This window comes from Ambystoma mexicanum, chromosome 2p (assembly GCF_040938575.1).
Source record: "Ambystoma mexicanum isolate Mex_15411 chromosome 2p, UKY_AmexF1_1, whole genome shotgun sequence".
NCBI classification, from domain to species: domain Eukaryota; kingdom Metazoa; phylum Chordata; class Amphibia; order Caudata; family Ambystomatidae; genus Ambystoma; species Ambystoma mexicanum.
Genome location: NC_090923.1, coordinates 538,327,340 through 538,355,320, shown reverse-complemented (window position 1 = coordinate 538,355,320; position 27,981 = coordinate 538,327,340). Strand labels below are relative to the sequence as shown.

Here is a 27,981-nt window from a genome sequence, read left to right as displayed (position 1 = left end):
AACATCACTGTGCATTGCTGGCAGTATAACATCATAATGGCCGCCGGAAAGCATGCTGCTCGCCAGAAATCGCCAGAAAGTGCGCAGTGAAAACCTGAAAAATAGGCCACCATCTACTTTTGCCTTTGTCAGTGGTAACACAGGAGACCACTGCCAAAACCCATCATTTGGCTGCTCACAGAGCAAAACCATTGCAAAAGAAACAGAGCTGGTTTTCAAAAATCTGTTTTTAATTGGTGTCAAATTTGTAGAAATCATGGCTTACAAACCACCCAAAAAGATCCAACCTCCTTGTTGGGTGGTCAACATCATTCTGCTTCTAGAATCTACATAAATATAAGGTCCACAGAAGTGTATGTATATCTGAACAAAGTATACTTTTGAGGATTGCTTGCTGGAAGAAATCTGTCAAAAATTGGTGTAATACCGTTATTCACCTCTACCAGAAGCCGGTAAAGTTGGGTAAACCATTTTGGGTAAAGTTGAACATGGAACTCAAACTATGCCAAAGAAAGACTTGCTAAGAGGTGGATACAATTTAAAACTATATTCTGAAAAGGCTTGAAGGAAGAAATTGTTTGTTGTATGTGTCAAAAATGTGAGTTATATTATAAGAAAAGACAATTTGTAGAGTTAAAGTTTTCCACACTCTGTTTCAAACAAATTCCATACCTTTTTCCTGGACAAAGGAAACTTCCCCCCTGTCCTTGGCTAAGAGATTGACAGGCTGTTGTGAATAGGAACTAGGAGGGGCACCCTGGCCTGTTGCTCTGAGTGCAGACAAAGGAGTCCTAGCACTGAATAGAAATGCAAATTCGGGTGTGACTGACAACAAACTGCTGGCAGGAAGAAGGACATGTGACCCTCTAAGTCAGCCCAGCTCTGGAGGCAGAACAGATTGAGATGTGGATTTAATATTGTACTACTAATACTTCTAAAATATTGTACCGAACTGACAAAAATGTGAAACTTTGAGATTGTTAAAATGAAAAATTCGCTCACAGTTTAAAACTCAGCTGGACTCCGTGCGATGTTCTGAGACCAAACCCCGGAATTATTCATATTGTAGCTACTGTGTTTATGCCAGGAACCGGAAAAATTACAGTAATGTGCCCAGATGGGGTGTGCATGCATGTCTATGAATTGGTGCAGAACTAATATTTAGAAAGCCACCAAAAGTGCGAAAAAGTTGTCATTTCTGAACCAAAGCTCTTAGGAAGATGAGAGTTGAACAGAACTGTACCTTAGGCAATCTCTCATGTAATTTATGTAGTATTAACAAGTTGTGTATATTGTAAATATATGTTTCATGAAAAATAAGATATACTGTACAGAGGCAAAGGGGAGGGGTTTTCCCCTAAGCCATAAACATGACACAGGATGAAATGCTGCTCCTTTCTCCAGTCAGGGGACAGGGAATCCTCTGTCCTATCAGATCCATAGAGGGTTGGGCATAGAGAATCAGCCTCACCACCCACTTTGGAAATGCATAAATAGGGACTGCTGAGGACAGGCAAGACACGCACACTTTCCACTTCTCAACTGATTTCTTGGCGAAGCACCCTGCAGGAAGATCCATACATAGATCCAGAAACCAGACTCCACAACCAAGCTCTAGAACCAAACTCTAGAACCTTGAAGCAGAGAGGCCTAGCCCACAAGCTGAACTTTTTCAGTGGCCTTCAGAATCTTTTGCAACCTGATTCTAACCACTAAACTCCCAAGGGGCTCAAAATCCACCAGCCTGGCTGAGCTGTTTTGCTATTCTAGCTAAGAACCCTCTGCTAGAACCCAGATCCAGCCCAGACAGCAGAGCTGTATCCAGAACCCGCCAGATCCAGTCCAAGAGGCCGCGCAGACCACAGTGCCTTGCTGAGATTAGAACCCAGTGCTGAGACCTGTCCGGTGGCGAGAGAACCCCAGCCAAACCCATGACCAGATCTTTGATGGGGCCCACTCCATTCAAGCCATAGGAGTGAGTATCTAGTCTAGAGCTGTCCATAGCCATCTCTTAGTTTAAAGTAATCCTATTCCAACCATTTCAACCTATCCAGAATGGCATTATAGAATCTTGTGTCCATCCGGAATTCTCATTATATTGTCTGTGATAATTGTAGCAATTAAAATTGTAGCAATAATCATCTTTGCGCTGATATTTTTCTGAAGAGGGACAAGTGTTTTGACGGACAGGGATCAGGGCGGAGGCGCCGCTGTTCTGGTGGCTGCCCGTTGAGTGTATTGCTTCTTCATAGCTCCTTAGTATAAGCCTATCCTTGTTGGTAAATCTTTAAAGCGCATCTGTCATTTTGAAATCTTGATTCTGTTTCTGAAGAACCTACCTTCACAAAAACCTCTAACTTTTGAAGCGCACGTCCTAGAACTGAAATGTAACTGTCATTTTGAAGCTAAGATCCCAAGCTTTCTAAAGAACCTCATAGTTTTGCTGCAATCGCGTTTCCTGCATGTGGAAAAATTGCTGCAAATTGCAATTTAGCTCCATTTCACCACATGTCAAAATAGTTGTTTCTTGTTTTAAACTGCTGAAATTCATTTTCAATCTGATAATCATTCATAAATCATTGCTTGTGTTGACCTGAACCAATCCAAAGTAACTCTCACTAGTGTTGAATCCCATTTAGTGAATTAAAGTCATTTTTAGCATTTTTCCCATTCATTGCAAACCACATTTAAAAGTGATTGACCTGTTTTAAAATCATAGCTGTTCTCTCTAAGCTTGCTGGGGGGAACGGGGATTGAACTGCATTATTGCTGGTACTCCTGAAACCTGTGTGCCCTTGTTTCCATCTCTTCATATTTCATAGTGGGGGGAGTGAGTAGTAACAAGGGGAAGAGTGATTATATTGTCTTTTGATTGAAGTCCTATCAAGTTTTATTTCTGTGTTGCATTTTTCCTATCTTGCATTTCCTTGAACCCATACAAAGTGTTCTCTGCTACCTTATCCTTCCTATTCCTACTCCTAAGTGATTAAAGAGATTGTTAATATTGTAATATTACCATTGCTGATCACTGTTCGTATTCATACGTGTGCTATTCAGGTATTATTCCTATTAATAAAAGTGTGATATATATATATATTGTTCAATTCTTCAAATAAACCTTTTAATTTGCAAAACAAACCTACTTCTTGGCTCAGTGAGGTCAGGGAGATCCAAAGAGAGGGGCGTTATATAAGGGTTCATCATCCAGATTTAAGGAACTTTTTACATAAAAATATATAAATAAGGGTTTCCATTGGGCATCCCAGACTAGGCATTGACTTAGTTGGAATGCTGGATTGAAGTCACTTACATAACAGACCCCCCCCCCCCCCCCCCCGACCCATTGGGCATAATCGGACTTCTGCATCCCCGGGGTGAATTCTGGGTTGTAGAAAATTAGCAATAGAGGACCCAAGCCCCTTGGAACGACCCATTGCTTCGTCGCTGTATTCCAGCAAGCCTGCGTGAGCTTCATGGAGGATACAAGAAGGTGTCAAAGCGCCTTCAGTGGCTCTGGTGAATGGGAACTACTTCAGAGGGATTTGGGGAGCTGCCTGCTCGATCTGAAACCATGATGGGCATCACATGTTTTGTCACCACTTATACGCGTGCGACAATTGTGAGACCAGGTAATAACTATAGATGTCTAGGACCCCTAAACCTCCCAGCCCTTCTTTCCTTATTGAACTAGGCCCTTTTTTGCTATTTTGGGCTTTCTGCCCTGCCAGATAAACGCCAGGATCCTTTTCTGTAGCGTGTGAATTCTGTGCGGTGGAATCTGAGTCGGGAGCGCTGAGAAGTGGCAGATCAGTTTTGGAACTGTAGCCATTTTCACGGCTGCTATTCGATTCAGTGGTGAGGTTATCCCACCTTTTTAGCTCTGATTCCACTTCCACGAACAGTGAAGCGACAGTTTTGCTCTATAGGGCTTTCATATTTCAGGGGGATCTTCACACCAAGGTAAGTAATCTGGTCTTGGTTCCATGATATGGGGCAAGTCTTTGCTAGGTCATTCAGTTCTTCTCTCTGTGAAAAAGCAATGGCCAGGCTTTGAGATTTGGAGACGTTTATTGTGAACCCGGAGACCTGGCCAAAGCTGTTCAGTTCTGCTATCAGGGCTGTGACCGATTGATTGGTCTCTGAGAGTGACCAGAACATTGTCTGCGTAAAGCTAGATATTGTATTCTCAATCTTGGAACTGGATACATTTAATATCATGATTATTATGAATTCGGGCTGCAAATGGCTCTATTGAAAAGGCAATAAGCAGAGGGGACAGTGCACACCCTTGCCCTGTCCCTTTAGAGCCCTTATTAGGGGCAGTTGGGTTACCATTAAGCCATAGACTTGTGGTAGGAGTGAAGTAGTTCACTAGTATGAATTGCTGGTGTCTCAGACCCAAACCCACCCAGCTCTGGAAAAGATCTGGGGCTAAACTAATGTCAGGATTGTCGGGACTCGGGCTAGCTAGCCTTTTGGTTGTAGACTCTGAGATTCTATCTGGGCTACAATCAAAAGACCCGGGGCTATATCACCCTAAGCCCCCCCCCCTAGCAATGCCTCTGTCGTGGGTGTTGTTGCCCCTATTTCTAGAAATCTATTAACGAGCTTGGGTAAGTGAGGGACTAGTAAGTCTTCAAAAGTTTTGTAAAACTGAGGTGAATCAATCGGGTCCCGGGGTCATGTTTTTGAGCGATTTAATGGTGGCCCTTATTTCCTCTTCTTGTATTGGTTGCTCAAGCTGTGCAGTAACCTTTACAGGGAGTGCAGGAAACTTGCTAGGCCATAGGTAGTCCCTCTGAGCTGCAAGGTTTAGGGGCGTTGCTGACATAGAAGCTACATGGTAACGGTGTGTCAAGGCCAATTTGCTGCTTTCCTCTAGACATAGCGCGCCTGCTTCATCTTGCAGGGCTAGGATATTATTTCAGGCCCTCTGTTTCCCTAGTTTGCACACTAAGATTTTGTTTGCTTTATTACCCCTAGTGTAGTAGTACTGTTTGAATTTCAAGAGAGCCTGCAACGTTCTTTCTGCTAAAAGTGCCTCCAGTTTAACTTTGGCTATTTTCAACAGGCGCTGAGTTCTAATGGACCCTGACATTTTGCAAGCTCTCTCCTTTCTTCGAACCTCTCACTCTCTAACCCTTCTCTAAGGCGCAGTCTGGTTTTCAATGGGTCAACTTCAGGAGTTCGCCTCTGACCACCGACTTCATAGCGTCCCAGACTGCACCCAGTGGTAAATTGTCCTTAAGGTTGATTTTGAAATAGGAAGAGATGGCCGATCTAAGCTCCTGGCATACTGCATTATCATGTATCATAGGATTAAATCATCTCCATGGTTTATGACTTGGGGCGGGGGAGTCTCCGAGACTGAGGCGAATGTGAGACCGGGGCATGATCAGAAAGTGTTATATCTGTGGGAACCTCAGGGATTGCAGGAACCAGGGACGAGGAGACCAAGAGTGTATTCATTTGCGAGAACCCTATGTGGACATAAGCGTAATGGGTGTAGTCTCTCGGTGTACCATTTCGGAGCCTCCAGATATATATTTCCATGAATTTCGCGCCGATCCCTCACGAAAGCCAATGAGTTCCTGCAGCCCCCCCCTTGTGGCTGGCAGTGTTTTTTTTTCTCAAGCTGGGTCTGGAGACAAATTAGAATCTCCTCCTATAACCATTGTACCCTCTGCAAATGTCTAAATCTTCCCCAGCCATTCTTTCAGGAAGACCATACAAAAGGTACAATTGTGGACATGTACTGACTCTTTTTGCATTTAAATCATTTCCAAGTGTATTACATACAATACCACCTGAAGAAATTTGATTTACAGAAATCTTACATTTTTTCATAGCATATTTATTGATTATTTTCAGGAAGAGCATTGTTTCTCATTGGGGATGTATAGCAAGATAAATGTAAAAGGATTCCCAATGCAAGATCACTTGACACCAGATATCTTCCATTTGGGTCTCGCAGAACACCTGTATTTTACACTCAGCTTGAAGCAAAACATCCTGCCGATAAGCGTGTATGCGTGAACCTTGCTTAATCTCATCTAAGGAGATTAGTCTCCTGTAAGAAGGCTACTGATGGGGAGAAATTGACCAATTTATCCCATATTAATCTGCATTTTATCTGGAAATTCAGCCCCTGAATTTTCCAGGTAAGTATCTTAAGGGAGTCTACCTGAGAAGTGACTCTAGGTTGTGTCATTGTTTGCAAGCACCTATCCTTTGCTACTGCATGTGGTCTGTCCATATTGACCGCTATCTCCCTTGTCCGCCCATGAGCAAAATGTCCTTCCTCCCCTGATTCCCCAACATCCCCCAACCAAACCAATTGCCATAACTATAATCAGCAAAGTCTCTTTCTGAGCAAAGTACCCCCCGACCCGCAATATCTCAAGAGGCCCCAATAGGTCTAACGCAGCAGTATTCAAACTGTGGGTCGCGACCCCCTAGGGGTCTGCAGGTGCATCCCTGGGGGGCCCTGAGAGCTCAGCATGAATTATTAAAAAAAAAAAACTTTTTTTTTTTTTGTTTTGTTTTTTAGATTGGAAGACATGGGCAGGGGTGGCTCACATGGTCAGGCTGAAGCATGAAACTGTCTCAGGCAACAATGAAAAAGTGGCCCACAGTTGTAAATGGATATTCATTCCTTTAGTCACAGACTGGGCCTCATTACAACTATGGCGGTATGGTAACAACGGTGCCGGTAAGCTACTGGCACCGTTGCTACCGTACCGCCATAGTAAGAGTTGTGCTTGCGGGTGCCTGACAGCCCACCAGGTCTGACCTGGCAGGCCGTGCGGCACCCGTGAGCACAGTTCGTCGAATGCACCGGCACCGTTATTAACGGTGCCAGCGCATCCGAGCTCCCCATTCCCATTGAGCCCTATGGGACTCAATGGGAATGGGGATCTATCGATACCGGCACCCGCGAAAGGGCAATTATCATGTCCGCCTAACTCGGCATGACCTGGTAATTGCACATTTGCGGGTGCCAGACCCGGATGCAATTCCAGCGGCAGCCGTGCCAGTTTTACCGCACAGCTACCGCCAGAGTTGTAATGAAGCCCACCGTTTCAATAGTACCCAAGGGGGTGCTTTGTGTTAAAATGTATGTAAATTGTGATATATTCAGCAACAATGGTCAATATTACTAACTGCATGGTTAAGTAACTCATCAAACTGGTCCACATTGGCCAAAATGGTGGCCCATTTTGACTGGCCCACACTAGCATTTTACATTTTTGGTACATGCATTGCCCTATAGGCCTGTCCGAGCCTGGTGGCTCATCCATAATGGCAAGGGGGCGCCCACCCAGTGGCCCCTCATGCATTATGGAGGAGATAAGGAGCAAGCCCAGTGAAACAGTGAGCACTCCCTCAGCTGCTTTATCCAGCTAATGGAGTGATCCTGGGTGCTGAACTGTCAAAGGGAAACACTGTTTCCCTTTGACAGTTCAGTTTAGTTCCCCAGCCGCACATGCTCACTGAGCCATGCAAGTGCTGGGGCGTTTTGCTTCGCCAGCATTGCATAGCTCATTGGAAATGCTGGCTGGTGCACTGCATGGCTGTATGTCCGAGGGGGAGCTCCTATGCCTCCTCGCACATGCGGACAGAGCATCTGGAGCAGGCCGTTTCGGCACCCACACGCAGCCCAATGCAGAAGGTACGTTCATGTTCATTGTTTTTATTTAAACATGTGTATGGATGCTCATGTGAATGATAGTGATTGCTGTATGAATGTGCAGCGCCTTGCATACACACATAATCATGTTGTTTGTGTTAGGACCAGTGGGGCCCAGGGGACAGGGATCGTATCTTTTTACTAGACGTATATCATTCAAAACTCTCTGCATTGTCCACAAGGCTTTCTGGGGCCTGGGTCCAAAATACCTTCAGCTATCCCTCCGCAAATACCTCCCATCTGAAGCTCTTCACTCCTCTACCTCCAACTCCCTCAGGGTCTGTCGTTTATCAAAGAAACGAGCTGGGGGTAGATCTCTGTCTTCGGCTGGGGCCTCCCTCTGGAACAGCGCCCTGCCACTCTAAAACTTGAGGAGAACCATCTTTCTTCCTGCACTTATCAGACGTACCCTGTCTGCTGCCTTAAACATAGCACTTGCAAATTGCTGGCTGCACTACCACTGTTTGTTGCCTTTATTATTTATTTATTGTTATTCATCTGCTTCGCACTTTCTACTTCTCCCCTGTCCATGCACTTTTCCCCTCCCCCTCGCACTTGCGCGTTCTCAATGTGACTGGGCCTAGTAACATCGCTGTTTTAATCTTCTCTGCTCCCCTCCCTTGCCTTGTCGCGCTCTGAAACACTTGTGTACGAGCGCGATAGAAATAAAATATCAATATAAATATCAATGCCTGCCCCCTGGACTCCCAGCACCAATTGCAAACTATTTGGCTATTTACCCATTTTTTGTTAAAAGTATGCTCTACAATGCAACATTTTAACCTATTATTTAAAAAAAATTCACAGGGGGAAACCCCCCCGAACCTCCCCTTATTTGTTCGAGCTCCCTCACTGTGCTCGGTCGCTATTGCATTTTTGGCGGAAATAGTTACGCCCCTCCACTTAAAGAAAAAATCACCAGCCTCCACTGGCCCTCAGACTGTGTTGGGAACGGGATAGGGGAACCCAGGGACTATGGTGGGAGCACAATGGGCGGGAACCATGGGATAGTGGTGGGAGCAGAGTGGGGAGAGCCCAGGGTGTGGGATGGGGTGGGGAGAGACCAGCGACTGGGTAGGAGTGGGATGAGGGAGCCCAGCGACTGTGATGGGAGCAGGTGACGGCACGCAATATATACTGTCCATTTGGCATTTCTGGGGGGTCCCGACTTGCCCAAATTTTGCTCAGGGGGGCCCCGGCCAAAAAAGTTTGAAGACCACTGGTCCAACGTCAAGAAGGTCTCTATCAGACACTAAGGACACTAAGGCAGTTTTTGGGCAGATGGAGATAAACGATTCAGCAGTTAATGCAGCGACAGCCTGTTCTTTTGTCCAAATCTAAGAGATCAAAATTTTGTTCAGGAAACTTCAACATCATAAGTGTCTAGACGACGGTCCCATCCATACTACCCATCGTATCCATTACCTTGATCAATGCATCTCTTTCAGATGGGCTTGCCGTGCTCTTTCAAGGTTATATTCTACCTGTGTCCCCTCCCCACCTTTGTCCAAGGTCCCATTGTGGCTCTGTTTTTCATAGATGGAGAGTGGACCATGTCTGTGTTAGTGGAAGTCCCTGACGTATCTGGTGGAAGGAGCTGTTCCGCCTCTTTCATTTTTGTCAATTGACCAGGGCCTATTCATATGTGTGAGAAGGCCATTCTGTGAGCCGTCTGATTTTTGCCCTTGAGCAAGGGGGACTGCAGCTAGTTCCTGAAACCATTATATGGAGGCTCCTCGAAAGATTATTTCATCTAGTTGCCTAGCGCGACTTAGGATATTCTCTTTCAGATTGTAGAAGTAGATTCTTGTAAGGATGTCTGCTGAGGTGAACCGGCTGGACATATCCTGTATCCTTAGGGCTCTATACAACTCAATGCATTTGTCTGGCGAAGCGTTGAGGACCTGACGGAAAAGGTCGATGGCATTGCTCTCTAGGTAGTGATCGGCAATGTCAGCTGGGACTCCTCTAATGCGGATATAATATATGATGCCAGCGGTTTTCAGCATCCTCTTACTTGGCTTTCAGAAGATTAACCTTGTCCTCTTGCACTCCAATCCGCTGGGCCCATTCCCTCACTTCATATGATTTGTTTGCACAAAGTGGTTTCCGTTTCTACGAGGGTTGTTCAGATTCCTCCAGTCACTTATCCATCAAGGCAATCTTCTCTGACATGTCAGCTAGGCTTCCTTGGATTTCTGTTTTAATCTCAGCCAACGCTGCAAGTCCGCTTTTGTGTCTCATTGGAGCTCAATCGCTGGAGACCTGTACTCCTGGACCAAAGCCACTGTGGGGAATGTATTTATTTATTTCTTCCTTTGTCCTGTCTTAGAGTAAGGAGGCTATATCCTGCGATTTTTGCATCTTTCACTAATTTGCCATTGTTGACCTTTTCAAACCAGGTGTTTCTCCTCAGTATTTCACGGCCACATAAGGCGAGACACACCACCTATTCGCAGCTTAGTTGGGTTATGCCATCCCTGGAGCTAAGACTGGGGAAGTGCTGCAGCCTCTTTGAGACCAGGCCACCACTTCCACTTCAGGTCTCATGAGGCCTCAATCGTGATCCAGCCATCCCTGGCCTTCTCGCTTATCGCAAGCCCTCACCCCTATCCAGGAAGATCTCAGACTGAGTGAAGGGTCTGAAAACTGTACAGACTGAGGGACTTTCCCAAATGTGTAAATTCTCAGCTGAAAGGCTCAGCCGAAGCTCTCTGGTCCCCTCTCCTCACTCCGCTCACCCATGAAGGCTCACCTCTGGAGAAGCTGCATGGTCCAGTCCCCAGGAGCCGGGCACCTTAGCTCCACTCAGTCGCTATTCAGCCCACAGGACACTGCTGGGCGGCCGGCTATATGGTGCAGGAGTGGATTTATTGCGAGGCATCTCCCAGTACCTCAGATCTCGCTGGCAGGCATCAGATGTTAGAAAGCTGGCTGGGCGCCCGACACGGCAGGAGCGTGTCACCCACTCAGCCCGTCTCCCGGTCAGGGGAACACAGGGAAAGGGGCTGCTCCTCAGGACTCACTGCGCTGACTCTTCCCTGACCTCCTCAATGGGACGTGGCACGGCCCGTCGTAGTCCGCAGCACCAGTTGCCACTGGGATCGCCCCTCCAGAGCTGAGCCCTCTGGCGTGGTCCGTCCAGTGCCACCGCTCAGAGCCCATTTCTCAGTTCTCATGGCTCAGTAGCTTGTGTTCCTTTTGCAGGACTACATTCGGGTTGAGGATCGATCTAGATCTCTGCTAGCTACCGCAGGTGGCCGCTGCACCATGCAGGACACAAGCAGGCTTTCAAATGGGCATTAGAGGGTCGTTTATGTCCAAAATCTCTGGAGGCTCTCTGGCCGCATGTTCTCTCGCCGAGAACCAGGTCACACCCCCAGACGGTGCTTTTTTAATATGTAAAACCTTAGTATGTCTTCAAAAGCAGGTGCATGTTGTTCCATCATGCAAGTAAAAGCAAAGGCCTTGCGATAAATGTAAAAAGACGTCGTGCATTGCTTTTCCTTGAAGCAGGCAACCAGATGTTTGTGACTATCTCGGTGTAAGATTTTGCTGGTCGGGAGGGTGGCATGCACAGCTGGAAAAAGGTGGTTAATTATTATTTAAATCTGGTAACGCTTTTAAAATATTTGCCATACACTTTACGGGTAATGCAGCAAAAAAGTATGTGCTTCTAGCAAGGCTGAGCTTTGTTATATGTGACAGAAATCTGGGTATAGGCTACACATCCTCTCTAAAACGTGCAGAAAACATCGGTCCAAAATCATTGTTAACTTTCTCACAAAGTACCCCCAAAATCCTCCTGTGACAAACTGACCTCTTTGGCGTTCTTCTTGACGGAAAAGTGAAAACCCTACTAAACTGGGTGTGGCTCTGGAGCGCCCCATTCCTGGCAATATATTAACATGTGCTAATGGAGTTCCACCAATCGCCAGGCGCTTTATCAGTACCTGGGGTTATCATATTAAAGAACTGAATTAGGCTAGGATTCCTGGAGCTGTGGGATAATCTTTAGTTGATTTCCAAATTGTCTATCAAAATAGCTTATCTGGAGTAGGGAGTGTGTGCTGGTAGGTTTACAAAGTGTTACTAAGCAAGTACCTGGGATTAAATCCAACCGAGGATTGGAGCTATATCTCTGTAAAATTGCTGTTCTGCGCTTAATGCAGCAACGCTAGTTAAGATATTCATTTTATGTTAATTTCCCACAAATATATTAAAGCAAGTAAACATTGGTCCCGCTAGATATTTGAGACCGATGAAATGAGAACTGTTGAGGATGCAATGTAATTATGCCGCAAATGCAAAACCGAGGCAGTAGCAAAGTTCCTAACCAGCGTTTTGAAGATCAGCAGCAAAGGCCTTGGATTATATTAGTGCAGCAATTTTATTATGATTAAACAGTATTTTTAATTTATACCACTTATGCAATGTGATTTGATATAGTATACGTGCAATATGAAAATAAGTTGATTGTGGTATGCAGCTCGTGTAATTCTGTAGCTATTGTGTGTAGGATCTACGTGATAACGGTTTTTTATTGCCAATCAACGTTTTTTGATTTCTTTTTGTTGCACATTTATTGGAGAGACCCCCTGCAACCCCTCACCCCCCTACCATCATTATTACCCCCAACCCAACATCTTTTTTTTGCAAAGAAATGTGTATAAAATGCGATCTAAACATGTTTTTGTTTTCTGATTCGCAGTGAACTGATTCTATTTTTTTGGGTAATACTTATTATAATTATGTTTACATTTTATATATTTTACTAGTTGAAATGGCCTATGTTCTAGATACGCTATAAGATGTGATTGTAATTTAGTTTTGTTATATATCGTTCCATTTGTCACTACTGAATTGTTTTAAAGGTGGTATGTACAGTTATGGACGTGTTGTCCAAAACAAACTTAATACTTGACTTCAAAAACTAAATATATCACTTACTGTAAAGACCTTGGGTAATAGAATTAAGCTGTTTGGTATGCATTAGTTTGGTACAGGAAGTACACTCTTCCAGAGCTCACTGTTGTAGCAATCTAGACAAAATTCCCTTCAATTTGTTTAGCAGGAACTAACATTCAAAGGGATAATTACGCAATTTAAGTATTGATTAAATTATGCAGTATCTGTTTTCGCCTGTGCGAAAATATGTGAAGAAACTCAATTGATAACGCACCCGAATGCTGTATAAAGTTTTGAATAACCATTTGTTTTTCCATTTGAACGTTTTGTGAGTTAATTTCCGAGATCAGCAAGCAGCTATAAAGAGGTAATACAGAGGTTTGCTCAATTCCAGAAAAGGTGCATCTATAACCTGCCAAGACTTGGATGGACAACCATGGGATGAATCTGCCTCATAGACCCATCCATTTGTCATACAACAGTTTGGCACAGAAACCAGCCTGCTAGGTTGCACTATGCAGACTGTCCATATTATGAAGCATTTGAAGAGCATGCAGAGGAGACTTTATTTTTTTAAGCATCCATTTTTTTAAAAAATCCTGTTGTTGGTCAAGGACTGGGATGGTCAGTTTGTTCTAATTGTATTTGCAAAACCTTATTATAAAAGAGCGCAACAGTAGATTTTATTTTCTAATAAAGGCTTGCCGAAATCTTTTGGAATTTAGAATCACTTTGAAGACAATGACTTGACACACAAGCATTTCTAGAGCTACATACTGGCTGCCTGATATGGTACTCCCATACTTCAAAAAACATGTTATTAATAGTAATGTGTGTTATGTTGCAGGATGGAGGTGTTCACACGCTGCCTGTTCCAGTGAGAAACCAGCAGGATGTTGAAGTCTATGGTCCCATAGTCCTTGTACCAAGCATTTTAATATTTCCCTGGCAGCTAAAAGCAGGAGCCTATCAGTACACTATTAAGGTAAGCTCTGGTATTTCATTTGTGATCCATGTTGGGCTGGTTTTTATGTAATAATTGTTTAATATGTGTCATCAACATGTGTAATATTGGCTCACACATGATGTACCTTCCACAATAAGACAGCCTACATCTCACTGAACCGCCTCTCACACATTTATTTTCCTCCCCATTGCTACTATACCTAGAGGAAAACTAACTGCACCTCCACTGTCTCCACTCTGTATCATTAAACAAGAAGCGCACTACCCAAGGTTTTAGCCATGCCTACTATCTTGCAAGATCTGCTATTCTTCACTGTAGGCACTCGGTGGCAGCTGTAAGAAACTCATGGTGGCAAAGGTAAAGACAGACACAAGTAATCACAGTTCAAGGGTGTTTATTAAACTGTATAAATGGGTGAGAAAAACGCCTAATCTAAACCTAAATCTAAGATGGGACCAAGCTACAGCCATCAAATAATAATAAGGCAGTCCTAGTGGCGTTTTGTCAAACGAAATGGGCCCAAATAAAAAAAAATTGCCAATCCTTACCGCGAAGTTACAAAATAGTGTGGGATAATGTTCACAAGAAAAGAAAAATGTTCACAAAATAAGTCAGGATGGTATAGCTGGGGTTTCCCTTCCCCACGTTTTTAGCACGGAAGAAGGCGGGACTCTTGAGCACAACACATACCTTGGCTTCTCCTGCATGAAGTTACATTTCTTTTCAGTGATGCCTGAAATGTGCTAACATTCTGTGCTGTGGGAATAGGAAAAGTATGAGCTTGTTGCTTGGGAAGATCATACTCACAGCTCAGTAAGGTAAGGATTCTAAACTGTTCCTCCAAGGTTCTGGCAATGATGCATGCCTTAGCCCAAATTAACCTACTTTCAATCCAAGAGTCCTAACTTTCATTTATGTTAGGGTTATCACTGCCTCGATTCACAACTCTCTGGCGCGTGGTGACTTTCACTGAACTGTTGTTCACTAATTGCCCCCACTTCAAATACAGGTAAGCGTTTGGGTAAGGCGACCGCTGAGCAGCACCTAGCTGGACCTGAGCTACTGCCAAGTATTCAATATTGCTTCATATGCGTGATATTTTTTTAAGAGTGATTGGCAGTTTTGTGCAGGAACAAATTATCTTTAGAGACTAGAGTATTCAAAGTAGAAAATTGCACAAGTGAGTAAACCATAAAATAAATTCACCATTCACCATTAGTGAAATCTGCAAAACAAGAAAGTATTTTGTTTCTCAAATGGCCACTGTGAAATCCAGTTCTCAGCTTCACCTCCCCAACATATGGGACCAGATGGGACCAAACCGAGAATATGTATATGAATTCTATCAAATGATGTGCATCTACAGAAATGAAACCTAGGAGTAGTTGCCATCTAGGGAAGATGGAATTGTGGACATTTCTTTCATTTACGCTCACGATTGTAGGCTCACAGTTCCTTGGGCCAACCCCACCCTTTCTGAATGGTTACCAGACATTTGGTCGAAAAAAAATGGTCGACAGGACAATTGGTTGAAACCATTTGGTCGAAAACCAAATGGTCGAATTTCTTTTTTTATTTTTATTTATTTTTTGCTGGGTTCCCCCCCAACTCCTTTTTTTTTTACTAAAAAAACCCTTTTCGCCTAAACGAAAAACTAAAAAATATATATATAAAAAAATTCGACCATTTGGTTTTTGACCAAATTCCGTCGACCATTTGTCTTTCGACCAAATGTCTTTCGACCAAATGTCCGGACACCTTTCTGAATATGTGCAGCAGGTTTTAAGTACCTACTGCATATTAGATCTTTATTTAGGACTCAAGAAGAGGAAGCCGGGTTGACATTGGAGGACTTACCACTGCGAGGAGGAGTCGGGGCATGTGTTGGGAGTCCTTGGTCTATGTCCGTCATCAGGGAGTGGTAGCAGGAGGTGGTGCTGCAGCAGAAGAAAGGGCACCAGGTGGAGGAGACCGAGTTGGTTGCCTAGTAGATGCAATGTACTGTGTTTTGCAGATTTTGTTTGTATCTTTATACAAAAGAAGCAACTCAAGACCTTACTTTTCGCGTCCGCTTTCTCTCTTTCTCTCCCATGCTGATGTCCTGACTGCTCCACGCACTGGTCTCCTGGTCACCCTCTGAACTCTAGCCCAGGCTCGTGCATGTCGAGTTACCCTTGCACTGTATCTGCGCTCCCCCAGCACTGATCTGCAACCCTACATTCCCCACTCTGCTTATATGAGCCACCCGCTGGCTCCACGAGTTACCTGTACTTTTCCTCCTACTCCCCACCCCCTCGGCACTTCTCCCCTTCCACTTTCCTGCACTTGCGCGATCTCAATGTCACAAGGCCCAGTAACATCGTTATTGTCCTTCCTCTGTTTCCCCCCCCTTGTCTTGTCGCACCTTGAAACACTTGTGTACAGGCGCGTTATAAATGCCATATCTTCTCATATAGACCTAAGGATCTGCTTGATGTTTTTCTCTTTACCGTTTAGGCACATGGAGGAAGTGGGAATTTTAGTTGGTCGTCTACAAATCTTGCGGTGGCCAAAGTGACAGTGAAGGGTCTTATGACTACTGGACATGATGTGGGTGTTGGTGTCATCCAGGCACATGACGTTCAAAACCCCTTGCATTTTGGAGAAATGAAGGTAAGTTTGAGGTTTTCTTGATGTCTAGTCTGTATTTGTAATGTTTAAATATGTATGCAGCATTAAACACAAACTAGGTCAAGTAAATGTTTGAATGCTACTTTGGGATGTTTCATAATTGAACACAGATCCAAGAGGCAACCATAACATAGATGGCAAGGGAAGACTGATGCATTGTAGCTTCTTCTCAGGATAGCTATATTACTAATTTACAAATGAGGTTGACGTAATTATCTGTTCTGTGCAAGTCCAGCAACAATTTCAATTATCAATATTGTTTACCCCAGAGTCTAGGTGCAAAATTAAATACATTTTGGGGAAAGTTATGTCCCTGTGATTTAGATCGTGCTCTGCTTCTATTTGCATTCTCTCAAGGTGCTCTGGTGGATTTAAAGGAGATGGGGGTTGTTAATTTAGTTGGGAGACGGGGTTGGGGATACCAGGTTGCTTTGCTGTTGCATTCATACTAGAAGTACACTGGGTTGTGCCTGCAGGTCTGTTTGTGTGTCCTGTGAAGAGGCTGTTCTTCCTGGAATGGGATCCTTGTGTGCCCTTGGTGCTGGGATGTATTGGTCGAGGTTGTTGCATGCAAGTTGGTTATAGAGGCGTAGCGTTCTATTGGATTCCTGTGGTGAGGTTGTTCAATTGATGTGTGGATGGCTTTGTTGATGTGTATTGTGTTTTGCAATGCAGTATCTGAGCGCATTTGTAAGGGAAGCAGTCAGTAGATACGTCGATGGGCAGGTGTTGCGTCCTGAATGAATGCTGTTACTGATGTCACAAATGGGGATAATGCATGGAGCTCGTGCTTGCCCGCAGTAAAACTGTTCTGTATGTGGTAGTCGAGCCTGTGCTAAGCTGAATGGATGTCTGGTGGGTTGCTCTTTCCTTTACATAATGAGACCTTACCCTGAATTTGGTGACCTGAAAAATGAACCTTCAACTTGATGCCTGCATCCAGCCTGGTTTCTTCAGCATGCACCCAGACGCTACAGCAGGATGTAGAGGGGGCAGACCTCCTTGAAGCCACATTTAGGAAATAACCTGGCATAGCAAGGCATGAAAGAAATGAGAACAGCAAAGTATTAAAATGTGGTCCCCTCTCTGCACACTTTCCACTGGCCAATGCAGACCGATCCAATTTCACCAATTTCACTTTATTAATTTTCTACTGTCCCCACCCCTTCTTTCTTTCTTTCTTTCTTTCTTTCTTTCTTTCTTTCTTTCTTTCTTTCTTTCTTTCTTTCTTTCTTTCTTTCTTTCTTTCTTTCTTTCTTTCTTTCTTTCTTTCTTTCTTTCTTTCTTTCTTTCTTTCTTTCTTTCTTTCTTTCTTTCTTTCTTTCTTTCTTTCTTTCTTTCTTTCTTTCTCCACCCCCCTCTTTGTTTTCTCTCTCCATTGCTCCTTCTCTCTCTCATAAAGTGCTGAGGGTTATGGGAGACAAAAACGTTTGGTTGAGGGAGAGAGCCGAGTTAAGGCAGAATTCCTATTTTGGATATTCTAGGGCCTATTTTTGGTGACCAGGCGGACTTTTACTGAAGTCCCCCTGCCATTGCAACCTTTTTTTTTTTTTTTAAACTCTACTCAATGGTCTTGAATAACCCATAAAGCACTGTCCGAGCGGTGCTTTGTAAGTACACCATGTCTGCCCTAAAATATATCTATCACCCTAAATGTAATTGTATTGTTTAACACAAATCTAGCTCGAGAGCTGCAGTGTGCTGTGTATGTGTGGAAGTCTGCTTTGGGCATGGGGTTTTGTAACAGTAGCTCAGTGCTGTTGGTAGAAAGGTGGACAACGGTAGATTCAGGCGTGTGGGAGTTGTTGATGGAAAAGGCACGTTTTTAGTGTTTTGTGGAACTGGAGGATGATTGTGGCATTCCAAGAAGGACTGTTGTCGGGTCTTCTCTGTGCAGGCTAGCTTTGACTCCATCCTTTGGCGGATTTGCTATAGGAGACACAACAGCCTCCAAGTATGTTGGTGTTCTGTTTCAAGACTGCTTTGTAGATGATGTAGCAGTTTAGAAGATCCTGGCGGGAAGGCGGAGCCATTGAATCTTGTGGAGGGAGAGATGTTGTCGAATTAGTCGGTGTCTCCAAAGATGTGGGCTGCGGCATGGCTGGGAGTCTGGTTAGGAGGGCCCTTGCTTTGACAATATGTGAGATCAAGAGAGCCTGAACCACTGTGCAGAGGTCACGCCAGGGTAAGAAGTGTTTGATTTTGTTAGAGTGTGGAAATCTGTAGCCAGGCTGTTTAAGCTTTCTTTACTGTGTACTTTTGTGCTGCTGTCAACAATGAAACCAGTGGTTGTAGGTGAGTTTGACAGCTGTGGTGGTGAATGCTTCCTGTTGCATATGGTTTAACCACTTTTGAACGTACTGCTTGGCAGGAGGTTAGATGAGGACAAATTCGGTCTTGCTGGCCTTAAGCTCAATGTAGGCTTTCAACATCTAGATTTGGATGGTGGTCAGGCACTCTGAGGTGGGTGATGTCATGGGGCCTTTGACTTGGAGGTGCCGCTGGTTGTTGTCAGCATGTTGATGAATGGCCATGTGAGGTCTTTTAGGAAAAATTCCAGCGGTTCAATATAGAGGTTGAAGATGATTGGGAAGTGTATGGTGTGGTGTCTGCCAGATAGGGAAGTACTCCCGTGTTCTGCTGTCCCTCCTTGCCAACTGGACTTTTAGATTGGGGCTAGGTACATGCACACCCCTCTGCATGCCTGACCCGCCCCTACTCGTGTGTCGCCAACTGACAATTTCCCAGTGCAGTATTATTTCAACAGAGAGAAGTTTGTGTCTCAGAGTGTTGGTTATAATTTTTGTAGTGGAGTTGAGCAAGACTTGATGGCTCCTTAGGACTTTTTGAAGGAGCACTAGTACATTACAATAGTCAAGTATTCCCTCAATCACAGTACTAGCTATGATGGTGTAGCTATTTTCAGACTGGTACTGTCTAATTTGGCACAGCAACATCAGATCATGATTATTTATGTATTTTTATTTGTTCATTTGTAATGCGCCGAAAGCCCACGGGCCTCGGGCGCAGGATATAAGCACAAAAAGACGAACATCAATGTACGAGACAGGCAGTCAAGGGATTAGATGATTTAAAGAGAAGGATTACTTGAAAAGCGGAGCTTTCAAGGTTTTCCTGAATACTTTTATTTTTTTTTCCACTGTCAGAGTGGTTGAAGGCGAGTTCCAGAGTTTTGTTGCATTTAACGGGAAGGATCTTACCATACCATTTGTAATTCCGAAAAATTATTTGTTTTTCATTTGCTGAGTGCAGTGCTCTAGTTGGACAGTACTGAGGGATCAGTGATTTGAGATGGCCAGGAGCGGTTCCATGCACGAATTTGTAGATTAGTAGATCTGATGAAAGACGTTGCCTGTTACTTCATGAAACGTGTAAAACCAATGTGGCAGCCAGTGTTTGAAGCTTAATAACGAGGATGTTCGCAATATTAAAATGTGCTAATCCTGTAAAGCTGACGTTATTGTAGGCCAGCAGCAAAAGTACAAGCTTTGACTGATTACGACTAAACCAGCTATGCCGCATCCAATGGCTGATGTTGTCTAAGATGTGGGCCACTTTGTCTGTTTTTAACCAGGGTCTTTTCCAAGTTTAAAGATGATCTGTGTATCCTCAGTGTAGTTGTGGAAAGAGATGTCTTCCAGTAGTAATAGGTCATGCAGTGGCTTGGTGTAAATATTAAACAGTGGGGATAAGCAAGATCCCAGAGGGGCTCTATAAAAAAAAATCAAGGTAACCTAAGATTTGAAGAAATGCAGTTTGAAATGAGTCTCATCCACACAGAATCACATAATTTGAGCCATTTCAGACACTGCCACCACCTAATCCAGTCGGAAGGACCGAGTGCATAAATATGTATGTATACAGTTTATTTCAGAAATGTAGCCAAGTTCCATACAATTTTACATATCGAAATACAAATGCAATAACCTTAAAATACTTTACAATATGAATATATCGGGACAGTGTGGTAAAGGGTGTTGAAGGCTGTGGGTAAGTCCAAGAGCATCCAGGGATCAGAGTCTCCTTCATACAGCAGCTGTAGCAGCTTATCCAGTCTTCTCAGGTCCACTATTTTATTTATTCACATTTATTAAGCGCACAAACGGCCCTTAGGCATCGTGGCGCTGTTGCATAAGTCTTACTTAGTTGTGAGAGTAGTACAGTGCAGCCAATAATAAAACAGTAATGGATACAGGTACACAGTAGGCTTACAAGTTGAAGGAATGGGGTGGTAGATTGTTCGTTGGTTACAGTGGAACAATGTAATGGTGTAAATAGGACTTTATCAGTTGCAAATTAATGAAACAGTTTAATTTTAAGAGCTTTACGGAAGACTGGGTATGATGCTTCATTTCTAAGTGCTGTGGGCATGGCATTCCAGTGTTTGGGCGCTAGATGTTGGAAGCTGGAGCCTCCAGCTTTAGATCTTTTGAAGGTCGGGACATACATCATGTTAGAGTGGTGTGATCGGATGGGTCTGTCAGATGTGACAGGAATAATCTTTTCTGATAAGTACTGGGGGGCATTGCAAGAGAGACACTTGTGCGTGATGGCGATGGTTTTGAAAATAATGCGCTCCTTAACTGGTAGCCAGTGTACATCTCTCCTTGCCTGTGATAGATGTTCCCTTTTTGGGATGCTCTGCAGCTCTGAGGGCATTGTTTTGTGTAATTTGTAACCTCTGTAGGTTTTTGGATCAAATACCAAGGAGTAGGGCATTACAAGTTTCGCCCCAACTGTAGATCTGGCTATTGCAAGGCGGTTTGTGTTTGACAAGTAATGATTTTTGTGGTGAGTGCTGCCGAGGATGCAATGGCACTGACCTGGCGTGTCATGGACAAAGAGGAGTCAAGATAGACCCCTAGAGTTTTTACTGACGTTGACACAGTAATAGGTGTCTTGGCAATGGTGAATGTCGTGTATTGCAGGTCGAGTTTGTTGAGTGTGTCCTTGGAACCTACCAGGTATGATCTCCGTTTTATCTTTGAGACATAACCCATTTGCTGCCATCCATATCTGAATGACTGCGTAAATGTTGTCTAAGGCTGCTGCATCTTGTAAATAGGAGCCTGTGAGCAGGAGTAGGACTTTGGTGTCGTCGGCATAGTTTGTATATGCTATGCCGCGTTTGTCCAAATCATTGAATAGTTATAGTGAAGATACTGTATAGAGTAGGTGCAGTGCAGGATCCTTGCGGGACCCCGCAGTGTATGGTAGTGGGTGTTGCGCATGCTTGGTCCGAGAAGACCCTCATAAGTCTCCCCTTGAAGAAGGAGGAGATCCATGCTGTGGCTTCGGGGGAGAAATGACCAGCATTTGTGAGATCTTTACACAGGCTATCGTGGTCCATGAAATGAAAGGCCACCAACAAGTCTAGTAAGAGGAGAAGTGCCGGCTTGTCTTTGTCCATTAAGTCACTTAGTTGGATCTTGAGATCCAGAGGGGCAGACTCCGTCCTGTGGCCCGGACGGAACACAGATTGGCTAATGCCCAGGATGTCGTTTGCTTCCAAGAACTACTGTATTTGCGTGTAGGCCACTTTGTCCATAATTTTCAACAGGAATGTGACCGTGGTGAAAGGTCTGTAATTGTTGGGTGATTCAGAGGCAGGGAGGGACTTTGTTGGTGTTAAAGGAAGCATTAGTGAAGGAAGTCGGGAACAGTAAGGATTTCACACGATCTTTGACTAAACTGGCTGGGCCGACATCCCCTTTACAATGAGACGGTTTGGTTTTTCGGATGTCCAGTACCTCTGTCTCCATTACTTCCCTGAAGGAGAAGAATGTTTTCTCTTTAGAGGCTGTGCTGGTCGTATAGCATGCAGGTGCATGTTCTCTGGACAGGTTACTGAGGTGGTTCCTGAACTTTTTCTGTAAAAGTTCAATTTTATTAATCATGGCTTTTTGTACATTGTTGCACCAGGATTCATCTTTAAGGACTTCTTGTGTGTTGGTGACTGGTGTGGACAATTCTTTAAAAATGGAAAACAGCTCCTTTGATTCTGAGGTGGGGTTGGAATTATGTGGTTTAAATCCTAATTACTGATCAATGCGATTGCATTAAGGAAGCATTATCAAGAATCTTCAAATGAAATTGGTTACTGTAAATGAGCCAATAGTTGGATTATGCACTTTATAGATTGCACATTGACAGAAATTTCATTCTTTAAATGGGAAATTGTTGCCCTTAGCAACCGATGATTTCCACTCTTTTGTTTATGCCCCACATTCTATTGGTTGGTGGAAATCTTCCTATTAATTGCCCCAATTTCCTGAGGATGATACTTTATGTATGCCACATAAGGACACAGGCTGATCCTGGTGTTTGGAGATTGTTGTGGTTGTGTTTGTATTTGATGGGAGAACTGCTTACCCTGCAAGCCAGTCAAGACAATGATGTTAAGGTATGTTTACAAATGATTTTCTTAAAACACAATCAACACAGTAACACTGAAGGCCAACACTTGGTCTGATAGCTCGGAATACAGCGATTCTTCCGGTGATAGACATAGGGCAGCTTTTACATATGAAAGGTGCAGTCTACTCAATGATAGTTTGTAATTTGAAAGGGCGTTCCAAGCAAACTAATGACATAGAATACTTTTTCTAGCACTCCTTTGGACTTGCAAGAGACCATATTGACTCCAGTTATTTTAAACTAGATTTAAAACCTTCTTGGGTTCGGCAAATGTTTCCTTTGAGTTTGCCTGAAATATCCAAGGGCTACTATGCTTTATCCCCATTTACAAAATGAGATTGTAACAGTTAGGGCAGCATTCAATTTTTGGGGTTGTGACTCCCTCACATACTGGGTCCTCTACATTTTGTGTATGCTTTTTAAAAAAAAAAAAATTCACAATTCTTTTGTGACTAGAGGGACTTCAACCAACTGCAACAATGTGCTTGGTATGCTACTAATAGTAGCCAATATGGCTACCAGTAAATGGGGTGCTTTTTAGGGACCCCATTCTGATACCAGGGCAATTATATCACCCTGAAAGTGTGTTGTTGAGTAGCTTGGTGCAGGCTGTAATTTAATTTTGGCTACACCAGGGTTGTAGCCATAAATACCTTATTAGTAGCCCAAACTACCTCTGTGGCAGCCATTGGGGTACAATGCTTTTTTAAGGCCTACTTCTCCAGCATGGGGTCTGGCATGGATTCACATGCTCATGAATATTCCTCGTCGTCAGGCTGGGAATCCTCGGTAAAGAAAAAACCAGTATCAGTTTCGTTTCTGATCTGTCTTTCGTAGTAATAACCAATCACTGGTCTCTGCGTCATACTGACCACAGCCAATGACTGCCCTCTACCTAAGCACCGCCTCTGGCAGCCATCTTCAGATTTTTTACCGCACGTTCATGTGTTGGGATCCTCGTGCTATTGCTCTCGAGCGTTAGTGCTATTTTTTCGCGCTTTTTCACAAAAACTTCGATTCTTTCGGTCAAAAGAGCCTCAAGCTCCACCGATACTACATCCGATCAACGGGGACCCGTGTCGGATTCATCTGTGCCCCTCAAGGGTGAAGATTTCGTCGAGCTACGCTTCGGAGGACTCCAGAAGCTTCTCAGGCCCGGTCTCGGAGATGGCCCAGGAGAAGGGAAGCTCGACGCCCGGAAAGCTGTTCAGGGCCTGCCCTGGATGCCAGCTGCAGAACGTCTTCAAGGAGGACGAACACTCTTTCTGCCTTTACTGCCTTCATGGGGACAAGACGCACGTGGAGAAGGACTGTGCGTTTTGCGGCAACATGTCGGAACGGACCATGAAGGACCGCCATCAACGTCTCGCCAGCTGGCTGGAGGGTAAGAGCCCGTCTGGCGAGAAGAAGAAGAAATCTGAGCGGTCTTCTAAGACCTTTGAGGGCGCCCCGGCGACGGGGGCCCAACATAAGGCCGAGCACCGCGAGTCCGCTGGCACCGGGAGCGCCGAACGGTCGGGCTCTACGGGCGCCAGGCAGGGCGCACCCTCCCCGGCACCATCAACCACGAGCCAACGCTCTGGGTCGGGTAAGAGGAAGGCCGAGCACCCGGCGAAGCTCCTGGAGAGATCCCGGTCGAGCTCTAAGGCAGAGGAGGAGCGTGGCAGTGCCCCCTCCCTCAAGGATAAGGCGGTGAGCGCACCTAAGGTGGTGAAGGCCTTGATCCATTCGACCAAGCCCTCTATCGAAACGGTCGCAGCGGCCCTGGCCCAGCCTGTGGAGGCTGCACCAGTGGTGGCGGCCTCGGGGCCCAGAATCTCCCTGCCTCCTCGGAGGGAGTCTTCTTTCGTGCCCATCGATAGGACCCCCGTGAAACCCTCCGTGGGGAAGAAGGGGGGGCAGGGCGTCGTCGTAGATTCGGCCTCAACCTCAGAAGAGGAACTGATCGAGGTCTTAAGCCACGGCCTAGGCGTGGAACAAGACCAGCCCGTCGGAATGGGCCCCGACGCAGGTGACGACGACGACATCGTCGAGGATACCGACGGGGCCCCTGCTCGCCCGTCGGATTCCCCTCTGCCAGCGCCGCAAGACAACTCAGCGGCCATTTTGTTGGCTATACAGTCCTTATGCTCCGAGATAAGGACGAGACTACCGTTACCGACGGAGGAACCTCTCCCGTCTGGGGATCCAGAACCGGGACCTTCTGGTGTTCCCCCTACCAAGAAAAGAAGGATTCATCCACCGCCTCCTTTTCAACCGTCGCGCCCCGTCCAGCCCTCCTCCCCGTCCACCCGAGGGGATGATACGGGGACTGACACGGCAGCGACGGGTACGGACGACGAGGCATACGACGAGGATTTTCCGTCGTCGCCTCCCACCAGGGCTTCTCCGCCCGACGAGATTGGATCGTTCCACTCAATGATCGCCAGGGCATCCGAGCTTTTCCAACTCTGCCCTGAGGAGAAGAAAAAGGAAGGCTTCCTTTACCAACGGCGCGAGACCAAGAGGAAGACGGTCCTCGCAGTGCCTCTGTTGGACGACATTTGGGATGAGGGCCTTTCCCTCCTCAAGAACCCTTCCACGACGCCAGCGAGAAGAGACCGGTACGAGAAAAAGTACCGGGTCCCGGACTCGGCCCCCCTATGCCTCCGGGCGCAGCCTACCCCGGACTCCGTCGTCTCCGCGGCAGCCAGGAAGAAAGCGGGGGGGGGTGCGGCCTCCACGTCGACTTCCCCGCCGGACGGCGAGGGAAAGAAATTGGATACCATGGGACGCAAAGTCATCTCGTCGGCGGCGACGACGATTAAAGCGGCCAACGCCTTGGCTATCGTGGCCCGCTACGACAGGGAGCTCTGGTACAAGATAGCTCCCCTGCTGGATTTTCTGCCGGACGACAAGAGGGCGGAGGCCCTTGAGATCCTGCAGGAAGGTGAGGTGGCCTCGGACCACGCCATCACCGTGGCGACGGACATCGCCGACACTGGGTTCCGCCAGATGGGCAACGGCGTTTGCCTTCGACGTCGCGGATGGCTCAAGGCTACGGACTTTCGGCAGAACGTCCAGACCAGGGTCCTGGACATGCCCTTCGACGGGAACAACCTGTTTGGGAAGACAGTGGACGACTCCCTTCAGGCCATCAAGGCGGATACTGAGACGGCCCGGGCCCTTGGAGTACTGCAGCAACGGCGGACGCCCTTTCGGAGCGGCGGAGGCAAGGGCGCCTCCATAGGTTCCGGCGGCGGTTTCGCTTCCTACCGTCAAGCGGCCCGCTCTTCGTCGCAAGAGGCCTACAGAGGACGAGGCAAGTCTGGCGGACCCCGCCGTCGTCGCCAAGGAGGCAAGGCCGCGTCCAAGCAAGATTGAACCGGCCGTGGGGTCGGGCCCCCACCGAAGCACCCCGGTGGGAGGCCGGCTGGCGGGCTTCGTCAGCGTGTGGGAGTCCATCTCCACCGACCGTTGGGTGCTGGACGCCCTGGCCCGGGGCCACGCGCTCGAGTTTCAAAGAAGGTGCCCGCGCGTCCCCCCCGTGGCCAGGAAAGAACTTCACGTCCCTCAACTTCTCCTGGAGGTAAAGGCGATGCTCAAAGGGCGCCATCGAACGCGTCCCAAAGAGGCTTCGGGGCTCCGGAGTCTACTCGCGTTACTTCCTCGTGAAGAAGAAGACGGGAGGATGGCGCCCCATCCTGGACCTGCGACGCCTGAACAAGTTCATCAAGGCGCAGAAGTTCCGGATGGTCACCCTCCAGCACGTCCTGGGTCAGCTGGAGGAAGGAGACTTCCTATCGTCGTTGGATTTGGAGGATGCCTACTTCCACATTCCCATCCTAAAGGGGCACCGAAAATTCCTCAGATTCGTGGTCCAAGGGCGTCATTACCAGTTCAAAGCCCTTCCCTTCGGACTGCGGTCGGCACCCAGGGTTTTCACCAAGTGCCTCGCACCGGTGGCGGCGCAGCTGCGCCGCGAGGGGATTCACGTCTACCCCTACCTGGACGACTGGCTCATCCGCGCCAAGACGAGGGAGCTCGCCGTGGTCCACACGGCAAGGACCGTCCAACTCCTCACGGACCTGGGATTCTCCGTGAACTACGCCAAATCCCACCTGGTGCCCGCGCAAGTCGCACTGTTTCTGGGAGCGAGGCTCGACACAGTGTCCCTTCTGGCCTCCCCGTCGGAGGAGAGGACCAGGACCATCCTGGGCAAGGTGCAACGGATGTTGGTGGCCGACGCGGCCAAGGTGAGGTCCATCAAGTCCCTCCTCGGGATGATGTCTTCCTGCATCTACCTCATTCCCATGTGCAGGCTCCGGATGCGCCCGTTGCAAGAGTTCCTGGATGCGCGCTGGATCCAGACGACGGGCAGCTTCGAGGAAAGGATCAAGCTCGACGAGAGTTTCCGACGAGCGATACGGTGGTGGGGCACCCGCGCGCATCTGACGGCGGGCATGGACTTCCAGACCCCAGCCCACCAGGTGACTGTGACCACGGATGCCTCCCTAGAAGGGTGGGGAGCGCACACCGAAAATCTGCACGCGAGGGGACTCTGGCTCCCGACGGAGAAGTCCCTGCATATCAACGTCCTGGAGCTCCGTGCAGTGTTTTGGGCCCTCAGGTCCTTCCTTCCGTCCCTCAAGGGCAAGGTGGTGAGGATCTTCACCGACAACACCACCACCATGTTTTACATCAGGAAACAGGGCGGAACCAGGTCCCCGGCGCTGTCCAAGGAGGCGCAGGACCTGTGGCATTGGGCCGTCGCCCAAGGGATTCTTCTGGTGCCGTTTCATCTGGCAGGGATAAAAAACACCATCGCCGACTCACTCAGCAGGGAGCTGCGCTCGTGCCACGAGTGGGAACTACGGCAGGATCTGGTGGATCGCCTCTTCCGACGGTGGGGCACACCCCAGATCGACCTGTTCGCGACGGCGACGAACACCAAGTGCCGGAGGTTCGCCAGCAGGTTTCCCCAGACGAGGAGCATGGGCGATGCTTTCTCGTTCCCCTGGGAGGGCCTGTTCCTCTACGCGTTCCCTCCCTTGCCTCTGCTAATCCGGCTCGTCAACCAGCTCAAGAGGTCACGGTGCAGGATGATCCTCGTCGCACCTGCGTGGCCGAGGCAGATATGGTTCCCGGACCTTCTGGACTTGTCAGCGTCCCCGCCGATCAAGCTGCCGGCGGACGCGGATCTACTCTCCAGGGAAGGAGGCGCCATCCTCCACCACGACCCGAAGTCGCTGAACTTGCAGGCCTGGCTCCTGCAGCGCTAGAGTTTGGAGGATACGACATACCGGCCGATTGCAGAGAGGTTCTTGCA

General features: G+C 46.7%; 1 protein-coding gene across 1 annotated transcript in view; it reads left to right on the top strand.

Moving 5' to 3' along the window:
- The window catches only part of NUP210 (nucleoporin 210), a 1,233,892-nt gene that overhangs the window by 419,691 nt on the left and 786,220 nt on the right, over nt 1–27,981 (top strand). The window contains exons 11-12 of the mRNA XM_069643978.1: nt 13,446–13,583; nt 16,062–16,217. Of these exons, the coding sequence (XP_069500079.1) occupies nt 13,446–13,583; nt 16,062–16,217 (294 nt within the window). The remainder of the gene's footprint in view (nt 1–13,445; nt 13,584–16,061; nt 16,218–27,981) is intronic.